An 11,348-nucleotide genomic window follows, 5' to 3' on the forward strand; every position below is an offset into this window, starting at 1 on the left:
CACAAAAAAAGTTTTGCTGTCATCTGAACTAAACAGTGTGTTAGTAACACAGCCAGTTTATGTCTGGCACAATCTCTTATCAGATTTTAGACCAGTAATTAATATTGATGGTAGCCCATCAGCTAGTCTGTGGGCCATACACCAGACATATTATTGGATTGAAAAACCCTGCTCAAAATTTAAGGGATTACATTACTCATTCTAGGAGAAAATATAAGTAAGCCTGAAGAAAAAAAGAATAAAAATTATTTAAATAGAAAAGAAAGACACTGCTTACACCCAAGTAAATTAAGGGAAGGCCAGTCAGAAACAAGATGATAAACTGGTTTATTCAAATTCTAACAGTGTTTTCAGGGGTAAGGACTTCCTCATGATCTATTTTACTTAAAGGATAAAATATTTTTAACTAGCTTAGTTTGTATAATAAATTAGCTTTCTCTATATTGTGAATTATCCTCTTAGAAGGTTGAACTTTTCCCCAAACCTGCCCACCTTATTTATACTGTTGCCTTAATTCTTTCTTATGATGGATAAAGGTGTATTTCAAATTTGGACTAAGTCAAATTATCACAAATAAAAAGTTAATAAAGCCTGAGTTAGAAAGCACTTGAGCCCTTTTCACATTTTATATACTTAAAAAAGATAAAATATTCCTTACTTTCTTCCATTTCTACATAAGAGGAAAAAAAGTATATTATATAAAGCAGTAAAGCTTGACAAAAAGAAAAAAATACACATTTTTGGTATAGTATTTAACTCTCTAATTATAACTTGAAAACCTGATCTTAGAAAAAAATGGGACTCCTATTGAAATAATTGTTTTACTATGATATCTAGTGATTTTCCTTATTTTTTTCATTTTTTAATTTTCATCCTGAACAGAGATTTGAAATTGGATAACTTATTGTTAGATACAGAAGGCTTTGTGAAAATTGCTGATTTTGGTCTTTGCAAAGAAGGTAATTGGGTTTTAAAATTTCTTTTCTAATAGATTATCTCTCTTTTGTACTTCAGTAATTTTCCAAGTTTCTTTGAAAAACAAAATATATTTTTAATTTTAAAATTTTTTATTATTTATTTTAATTTAAAAATTCTTATTGTGAATTGCTCATGTAACCTCATGACTTTAAGCAAATATTAAGCATTAAGCTGTTCATTCTGTTGGAACTCTGCAGAGTGAAATACGTAGTCCTAATTACCTCTGCACCTTTTGAGAACTATTAACATTTTAAATAGAAAAAATACTTCGAGCTGGGTGTGGTAGAGCACTCCTCTAACTCCAGCAGCTTGGGAGGCTGAGGCAAGAGGATTATGAGTTCAGAGCCAGCCTCAGCAACAGTGAGGCCCTAAGCAACTCATTGAGACCTTGTCTCTAAATAAAATACAAAATAGGACTGGGGACTGAACTCAGGCACTGAGTTCAGTCCCCAGTACTCACCTACTCGCTCCCCCCCCAAAGAAAAAGAGAAAAATACTTGGAGATATGTAGCTATCCTGAGACAGGAGATCACAAGTTCAAAGCCAGCCTCGGCACCTTAGCACAAGACTCTCTCTCAAAATAAAAAATTGAAAGAACTGGGAATGTGGCTCAGTGGTTAAGCACCCCTGTGATCAATCCCTGGGACCAATAAACAAACAAACAAACAAGTAACATGGATGTAGTCCTTTCTACTTAGGAGTGCTGTTAGAGTATGGGGCATGCTACCCAACATATTATAAATAGGTATTCTTGACAGTTAATATATTGCATAGTAGCTGACATTGTCCGTCTTCCCCTGTACACTAGCAGCTTCTTGTTTCTTATTCAACTTTATTTTCATAGCATGTAACATAGTACTTGGCACATCTTATATTCAGTGAATGTTCAATTAATTAATTCAATTAATGAATACACTTTGTTGCCCATCATATACTAACAGACCTCCTAACTATGGATTCAGTAAGTTTTTTCTCTAATTGTATCTGTGAAACCGATACTATTGGCTTAAATACTTTTGTATTTAAAAATCTGGTTGGTTGCTTGCTTGTCTTGTTTTTGTGTTGTTTGGTACTGGGAATTGAACCCAGAGGTACTTAACCACTAAGCCACATCCCTAGCCTGTTTTTATAATTTATTTAGAGACAGGGTCTTGCTGAGTTACTTAGGATCTTGATAAGTTGCTGAGGCTGGCTTTGAACTTGTGGTCCTCCTGCCTCAGAACTCCCAAGCCACTGGGATTACAGGCATGTACCACTGCGCCCCACTCAAGATCTCTTCTTAACCCACTTTTCTTCACTAATTTTTATCATGAAATCCCATGTACTATTACATTTTCCTTTATACCAATCTTTAACCATTTTTTAAATAAAAGTCTTTTGAGTGTCTAAGTTCGATCACCATGTACAGCAAATTTAATTGCCCTACAAGTATATCTTCTAATTTTTATGTTAGGTTTTTTTTCTTCCCTTGCTAACAAATAATATAAAATTTATCTTTTTCAGGAATGGGATATGGAGATAGAACAAGCACATTTTGTGGCACCCCTGAATTTCTTGCCCCAGAAGTATTAACAGAGACATCCTATACCAGGGCTGTAGATTGGTGGGGCCTTGGTGTACTTATATATGAAATGCTCGTTGGGGAGGTAAGCAACAGGCCTGAGAGGAGAGGAAAAATGATTGAGAGAACAAATCATGTCACATATAAAACCAGCTAACATAGCTCCTATATAAGTGGAACTTAAGTTTTATGAGTATTTATAGGATGCTAATAATCAGCTATATTTCTATACTACTTCACTAGTATATTTTCTATTTTTATGTAATCTGTGGAATGTATTGCCAGTATTTCCAACTATTTGAAAATAGTTTCTTATATTTAGATATTGTGCTATGGTTATGGCTTATGATCTTAAGGCAAACATGTACAACTGATCATTTCATAGGGAATAAAATAGCAGGAAGACTAGTAGAAAGAATATACTTTCTACATACGGAGGAAAGTCAGCTATACATTGGTCAAAAATAAGTGTTACCTTCAAATATTGTGGAGAGCTGAGTGTAGTGGTGTACACCTGTAATTCCAGTGACTTTGGAGGATTGCAAATTCAAGGTCAGCCCTCAGCAACTTAAGTCCTGTCTCAAAATTAAAAACAAAATAGAAAGACTGGGGATGTACATCAATGGTAAAGCACCCCTAGATTCAATCCCAGCACTCCAAATGTGGAACACAGATGAAAAGATTAACATTTTACTCCCTGTTTTCTGTAGATTAATTTAAAATAAATTTCTGAGGATACCTGAGTTGTACATTTATCATTTAAGAAATTAAGTTATATGAAGTAAATAAAGGTAATAATTGTCTATTGTGTTATAAAATTATTAGGAATAATAAAATGGAGGTAAAATTTTAAAAAGAGTAAGATATTTTTTGTTTGTTAGCTCTTTACTGGGGATTTAACCCAGGAGTTCTTTACCACTGCGCACCATCCCTAGAACTTGTTTATGTTTATTCTGAGACAGAGTCTCACCTAAGTTGTTTAAAACTTTGCTAAATTGTGGAGGCTGAACTTGAATTTGTTGTCCTCTTGTCTCAGCCTCATGAGTTGCTAGGATTATAGGCCTGCACTACCTTACCTAGTAGGAAAGAATAAATATTTTGACAAGTAATTGAAAACTACCATAGAGGGATTTGATCTGGAAATGCAAGAAAATTTATTTTATGGAATTGATTCTAAGTTTTAAACAACCTTCCTCATACAGTCAAGGCATGAATAGGTTTGCAACTGAGTAATGAATGAACAAATTATTGAATGTTGGAAATTTTTATAGTTTTGGTCTGAGCTCATCACTTACTGGCATTTATACTGAACAAACGAGTAAATGAGTTTGTCCAACTGTCTAAGCTCCATTTGATATGACAAATTGGAGTGAATTTTCTGCAAGGGGAAGAAATGTACAATTAAAATAACAATTATCACATGCTAGGAACTATGCAATGTGTTTTATAAATTAGTCCATTTAATGTCACAGTATCCTATAGTAAGCTCCAAAGTGGTCTATGCCCTTTTCCAGATGTATAATTGGAAACACAAAGACGTTAAAAAAAAGTCACACAGCTCTTGTGTGGAGGAACTGGAATTTTTAACTCACTTTGGCTGTAGAACCTGTTTATAAACCATTTTGCTTTGCTACTTCAGGACAGGGTATTGAATCCATCCAGCCTTCTTGTTAATTAGGACTAAAGATCCAAATCTGAATTTTTTCACCTCTTTTTAGAAAAGTTACTATATGGTATGTAGGATGAAAAGATACCCTTATTTACTACAGTCTCCATTTTCTAATAATGTTGTAAGAGTCCTCTAACAGTTGCATCTATAAGCTGTGGCAAACTTGAACTTCATTTTCTCCCATTCCTTTTTTAAAAAGTAACATTTTTGTGGGTTTCTTTTAAAATGTAGTATACAAATTAGTATGAGACTTAATTTAACAAAAATTACATGCTTGCTTAAAATTTACTCTATTAGTGATATGAAAATGTGAGATTATTGCAGAATACTATAGAATTAATAGCCTCTTTATTCTGCTGCTTCCAATTCTAAAGCCACTTCAAGGTTTAGCAGAGAACAAGAAAGTATCCTATTTCATAGATTTTAATAAAGCTTCTAATTAATTAGCATCTTAATTATCTAGAAGGCATGGATCTTGATATTCTATCACAGCTGGTTATTACAATTTCATTTCATTTTAGTATCTCCCAGAGGATGGATGGGAAAAGAACTAAGCTTAAAGCTCATTGGCCTGCTTTATGATTTTATAGCATTAGTGAAACTTTTTTACTATTTATTTTTTAGTTTTAGGTGGATACAATATCTTTATTTTTTATGTGGTGCTAAGGATCAAACCCAGTGCCACATGTGCTAGGCAGCCACTCTACCACTTGAGCCACAACCCCAGCCCCAATTTGAAACTTTTTGTAAACTGATAAAAGTATGGTTTGACTAAAGTTAATGTCTATTTTCTGTTATTACAAATAACTGAAAGTTTATTGGATATATCAGGCATTTTAAAATTTGTATTTGTGTACCTCTGCTAGTTTTGAGGACTGGAAAAATTCCTAGAATAACCAAATATTCCAGGTCCTCTTTTCCCTATGTCAAATGAGAGTGGGTATGCCAGAGAGGTTTAAAGAAACATTGGACACTAGCACAAGATGCTCTAAATGTTGATATCTGAACAGACTATTGAATTTTTTTATATGTGCTTAAACTTGTTAGCCTATTATTAATCCTATTAGCTTATCTCTTGGCAGAAACAAGATACTTTTAACATTTTAAAAGTATGTAGATGTTTCTTTGCTTTTGATATACTTGTAGAGTGACAATTTCAAGTATAAAATTGTTGAAGCAGAAGACAAAAATCAACTTCTGTATTGCCTCTTAAAATTCTGATTGGGAAGCCCAGTGAAATAGTTTTCCCCTGACTTGCTATTTCAATCACTAAAATAAATTAGATTTATCCCACGTAGCAGGTATTTGATTTATGTGTGTTGAATGAATGAATAAGCTAAGGTTTTGGTAACTGAAAGGTGTGAAGTTTTCTTAGTTATGAGCAATAAGATTGACAGCTCAGCCTTTGAGTGTTGAGTTTTGAATTTATTTTCACAAATTCCTCAGTTTAAAAATTTCTCCCTTTCTACTAATATTGCTTTCTGCTTAGCTTTTTTATTCTTAGCTTCTGACCTTATAGGACACAAACAACCGAATTAAACCTAATGAAACAAGTTAGCCAGTATTTCCCTGATAACCAGTGAGAAAATAAGGTTAGATACCCTGATTCATTTTAGTGATTTTAAGGTATTAAATGATATTTAGACATTCCTTATTTTGAAAAATTACTAGTAATGAAACCATTTGAAATTGTGAGACAGAAATTCATCTTTCAGTTTTCAGGATATGTGAGAATTTCTCTCTTTGTTCATCAAATTGTCATACTATATATAAAAAGTACTACATTTTTATGACTCACGGTCATTATGATCATAGTGAGCAGTAATTTTAATATTGTGTATATTAAAATGTTATATTGTGTTTGTAACATTAAATATCCCTGGAAATTTGTGTTTTTTTAAATTCCGTTCAGTCTAATTTTGTTGGCAGTTGCTTCTTACTGCAGTCATTATACCTACTGATACTTGTGTTTCACCATCATTTATTTAAGTACATCCATATTTGATGTACTTCCACGACTATATTTTCCTCCATTATAACATTGTTAACCATGTTTATGGTACTCATTTTCTTCTGCCTTTCCAAAAATTGAACTTCTTAAGGATTGTTTCTTACCTAAATATTCCTCATTGTTCAGTGACACTCTTAAATGATGACTAGCCAGATAGATGAATAAATGAATGAAATGATGTGGAATGGAGTGAAATGGAATGGAATAAAATTAATGAAAAAATAGTGTTTTAATGCAGAGTAATACTCCATTGTGTATAAATGCCACTTTTTTTTTATCCATTCGTCTATTGAAGGGCATCTAGGTTGGTTCCACAGTCTTGTTATTGTGAACTGTGCTGCTATGAACATCGATGTAGCAGTGTCCCTGTAGCATGCTCTTTTTAGGTCTTTAGGGAATAGACCAAGAAGGGGAATAGCTGGGTCAAATGGTGGCTCCATTCCCAGCTTTCCAAGAAATCTCCATACTGCTTTCCAAATGACAAAATCATAGAATTTACAGGGAAATGGATGGCATTAGAGCAGATTATGCTAAGTGAAGCTAGCCAATCCCTAAAAAACAAATGCCAAATGTCTTCTTTGATATAAGGAGAGTAAGTAACTAAGATCAGAGTAGGGACGAAGAGCAGGAGAAGATTAACATTTAACAGGGATGAGAGGTGGGAGGGAAAGGGAGAGAGAAGGGAAATTGCATGGTAATGGAAGGTGACCCTCAGGGTTATACAGTGGAGGGGGTAGAGAGAGGAGGGGAGGGGAGGGGAGAGGTGGGGAGGGGGGAGGGGGAGGATGGGAAAGGCAGCCGAGCACAACAGACACTAGTATGGCAATATGTAAATCAATGGATGTGTAACTGATGTGATTCTGCAATCTGTGTATGGGGTGAAGGTGGGAGTTCATAACCCACTTGAATCAAAGTGTGGAATATGATATGTCAAGAAATTTGTAATGTTTTGAACAACCCACAATAAAAAATTAAAAATTAAAAAAAAATAGTGTTTTATGATATAAGCAAATTTTTACAGAGTCCTGTGTTGGCAGACATGGTGGTGCGTGCCTATAAGTATTCAGGAATCTAAGACAGGAGGATCACAAGTTCAAGGCCTATTAGGTATCTTAGGCCCTGTCTCAAAGAAAGGTGGGGGCTGGGAATGTAGTTCAGTAGTAGAGTGTCCCTGAGATAAAATCTTCAGTATCGTAAGGAAAAAAGAAAAAAGAGTATATGGTATATAATCTAGGTAATAGATTATATTACATACTCATTGTGAATTCTCATAGTCCTTTTGTATTTATTTATTTTTTGGTACTCTTTTAGTTTTGTTTTCTTTTTCACTATCTAAATCTTGATTATGTTTTAAATAGATAAGATTTTACTATGTAAAATCATTTTAAAATTTTAAAATCATTTTGAAACTCATTTTAACTTAGTTAAAAATATTTCTTATAGTCTCCCTTTCCTGGTGATGATGAAGAGGAGGTTTTTGACAGTATTGTAAATGATGAAGTAAGGTATCCAAGGTTCTTATCTACAGAAGCTATTTCCATAATGAGAAGGGTAAGAATTAAATTAAGAGTATGAGTATTTTTAACTGCTTAAGTTTTTTTATGTTGAAGGAAATTTCCCAGTTGATTTTTAGAAGTTGTGTTATTTAGTTTGTAGATGTTGCATGGTTTAGACAAATACAAATAAAAATTATCTAAATCTCTGAAAGTTATGAGAATCCTTATCAATAAATGTATTTTAATTTTTTATTTTATGTTGTGTTAGCTGTTAAGAAGAAATCCTGAGCGTCGCCTTGGAGCTGGGGAGAAAGACGCAGAGGATGTAAAGAAGCACCCGTTTTTCCGGGTAAGTATGAAAGTTCAAAAATGTTTATGAAACTAGAATAATTAGGAATAGGAAACTAAATTGGTCATTTTATATTTTGTGATCCAGCTAATTGATTGGATTGCTCTGATGGACAAAAAAGTAAAGCCACCATTTGTACCTACTATCAGAGGACGGGAGGATGTTAGTAATTTTGATGATGAATTTACCTCAGAAGCACCTATTCTGACTCCGCCTCGAGAACCAAGGATACTTTCAGAAGAGGAGCAAGAAATGTTCAGAGATTTTGACTACATTGCTGATTGGTGTTAAGTTACTAGACACTGTGAAACCAAGCAGACTGACTCACAAGAAGACCTCTTAAAAATAGCAACCCTTCATTTGCTCTCTGTGCCACCAGTAGCTTCTGAGTTTTTTTAAAAAACACATGAAGATTTGTTTAAAAGTGCTATTTTAATACCTTCTTGAAAAGTGGCCTCTCACTGTTTTTCAACAAATCTGAGCACTGGAACCAGTTTCACGGAGTTTAGGCTGAATGAACCTTGGCCATGAAAGTCCATCACAGATGAATACTTTTGGATCAATAATCTATTTTAAAAAAAAGAAAGAAAGAAAAAGAACCACTCTTTTATAGTCCCTATCTTTGCCCTGTGTCTGCCTTAAGTAGAAAGAAAATTGATCACTTAACTGTTTTACAAGAAGGAAAGAGTAGGGCTTGGAATGCTATTACCATTCACATAAAGCATGATTCTGTTTGACTAAGGCAACTGCTCTTATTTTGTAAAAAAAGAAATTACTATAATAACAAAAACTGTAATGGTAGTTTGTATACCCTTGGTGGCTTGATTTTTGAAAACAGAATGAATTGATGGCTTCTTTTGTAAATTTTCTATATTTATCATGAGAAAAAATTTTATTGCCTTATCTTTACCAACCATGTAACAGAACCTCATAGCTTTCCAACAGAGCTACTTGCCAAACAGTTTTTTATTAAACAATGCTAAAGAAATGGGAACATCGGCATTTACTTAAAATATTAAGAATGGAGACTTTTAATCACCCTGAACCAAGATACTGTATTACCTTCATGCATTCCCAAATAGACATCCATTATGTTTATGTTCAGTCATATCTTCTTCCAGAATCAGTGAACTGATTACCCCTTTTTTGAAACGCATTCTACATTTATCGACGTAGCTAACTTTGTTCTTGTGTCTGCTGTAGAAGGGAACTATATCTTTGTTAAACCTTAGGGATTATCATTGTATACATGCTGTGAACATGTATATGTGCAAGTTGTAATGTATTCTGTGTTGTAGGCTTATTATTTAATTTCACCACTTCATCACTTTTGTACAGTGGCCAAGCAGACACCTCAGACTCCAGCATTTACATTAAGTGCATTTGTACATTTTAGGCCACTGAATCCAGATTTTTATATTGGCAGTTACTGAGGGCAAAAGCAATATATTGTAACAGAATGTATAAATATTTTTGATAAAACAGTCTATATTTTATAAAAAAGTTATTATAACACTAAAGCTGTACCTCAAAAGTCTCAAAAATAATTTGATCAAATGCTTTTTACAACTCTTCAGAGGATCCGTTTGTGGCTTTTTATATCTTATGGTATGTCTTTTTGCAAATCATGACTTTGAACTTAAGTGAAGTTTGGGGGTTTTTTATTTTGTTTTTAATTTTTTTTTTCTTCCTAGCTCATTACTTCATTGTTTTTCCTTAGTTCAACAGCAACATCTTTGATCCTGTACTTAGCATGTTAGGGTCATTATACCTCAGGAATAGCAAGTTTTTAACTAACCATACTGAATTAGCCATTTAATCATAATGAGCTCATCTCTTAAGAATTGTTCAAGTTTAAATCTTGTGAGAAACATGAAAGTGTACTGAACTATGAAGAGTTGAGCTTAAAACAAGTATTTCAGCCTTAGTAGGCATGTTTTTATTATACTCTGAAAACAATTAAAATTGTCCAGGAATAATTCTTATTACCTTCCAAATTATTACCCAAAATCTTTTGGGAAAAATCTTGTAAAAAAAGGAAAACCATGTTGTTTAAAGTTATTTTAAAATGCCAGTTAACTAGGAACTAAACATAATTGTCTGGCTTTAATTTAAACAGTATTAATACAACATTACAATAAAACACTAAATACTTTTGAGGTACAGTCTGCTCACCTTTGCTGGTTCTCAACTATGCATAGAAAGCAATGTCTAAAATGGGCTTATAGCATTAAAAACTGACAGCATTTTATAACTACACAGTGTACAGAAGAATTTTTTTAATTGAAGTCAATCACTAAAAAAAAAATTAGAGGGCAGGGTATATTCACACAATTAAGCTGAAGAAAGCACTAATTTTTTCTGTAGTTTTAAATATATATATATATATTTTAGATTTAAAATTTTTAAGAGTGTAAATATATTTTGCTATTACTGTATGTGTATGTGACTGCTCAAGCACTTTGTAAGGAAACTAAGATATTTTAGAATGGTACACTATGCATTCAGATGAATTGTGCCTTTATGTCATTCTAAGAAAAAAGTGTTTTGCAGTCATAAATTACCACAAATGCACAAATTAAAGTTTAAATAGAATGAAATTTGTAACTTTGGTTTTAAGTATTATTTTCATTTAGAAATATCCTAGTGATTAAAATATGCATGTTTTAATATATTCAAGCTCTCAAAAACTAATTTAAGTTGGCCTTCTTAAAGGTACTTTTGTTCTGGGGAAGGCTAAAACCATGCAAATTCACAGCAAATTTTCTACTTCACCTGGGATAATGGGGAAATTTTGAATTGTATTCTTGTGAAATCATTACCATCTACCATTCAGTGGGTATTTATGGAAAGCCCAGTGGCTGTCCACTGATGATAGGAAGATGGAAGGAAATAAGGCAACAAAGTATTCAAAATAAAGAGCAGCAGGTATTAATATTATAAAACAGGCAGTGGCATTCTATGTACTTTTCTCTTGTTTGGGTTTAATTTAATTTGGGACCTGACTTTTCAGAAGATAGGCATATGAATAAACAGAATACTAATCTGAGTAAAACAGAATACTAGTCTTTTTAAGGTCACCTTATTCAAAATTTACAAATGGAATACTTTAGAAATATTAAAGGATCCATGTTCTTCCTATAATAAAAAGTGAGGACATAATTGGGAATTTGCTATTGTATGTTAAGTTGGTAAAAGTAGCCTTATAAATTAAAATGTAACAATTTTTGCAGGTACTGTTCATCTTTCCAGAGCAATGAAAGTATGGATTAAGAGAATCCTAA

General features: G+C 33.0%; 1 protein-coding gene across 3 annotated transcripts in view; it reads left to right on the plus strand.

Moving 5' to 3' along the window:
- Positions 1 to 10,671, plus strand: part of Pkn2 (protein kinase N2) — a 120,486-nt gene extending 109,815 nt beyond the window's left edge. For all 3 annotated transcript variants that reach the window (XM_046443295.2, XM_058579021.1, XM_046443296.2), the window contains 5 exons: positions 883 to 959; positions 2,482 to 2,624; positions 7,663 to 7,770; positions 7,984 to 8,064; positions 8,152 to 10,671. In XM_046443295.2, the coding sequence (XP_046299251.1) occupies positions 883 to 959; positions 2,482 to 2,624; positions 7,663 to 7,770; positions 7,984 to 8,064; positions 8,152 to 8,355 (613 nt within the window). In that variant the 3' untranslated portion in view covers positions 8,356 to 10,671. The remainder of the gene's footprint in view (positions 1 to 882; positions 960 to 2,481; positions 2,625 to 7,662; positions 7,771 to 7,983; positions 8,065 to 8,151) is intronic.
- Positions 10,672 to 11,348: the final 677 nt, after the last annotated feature.

The sequence above is a fragment of the Marmota monax genome, unplaced genomic scaffold, assembly GCF_021218885.2.
Source record: "Marmota monax isolate L192 unplaced genomic scaffold, Marmota_monax_Labrador192_F-V1.1 WCK01_AAM20220418_F8-fsc00046, whole genome shotgun sequence".
NCBI lineage: Eukaryota > Metazoa > Chordata > Mammalia > Rodentia > Sciuridae > Marmota > Marmota monax.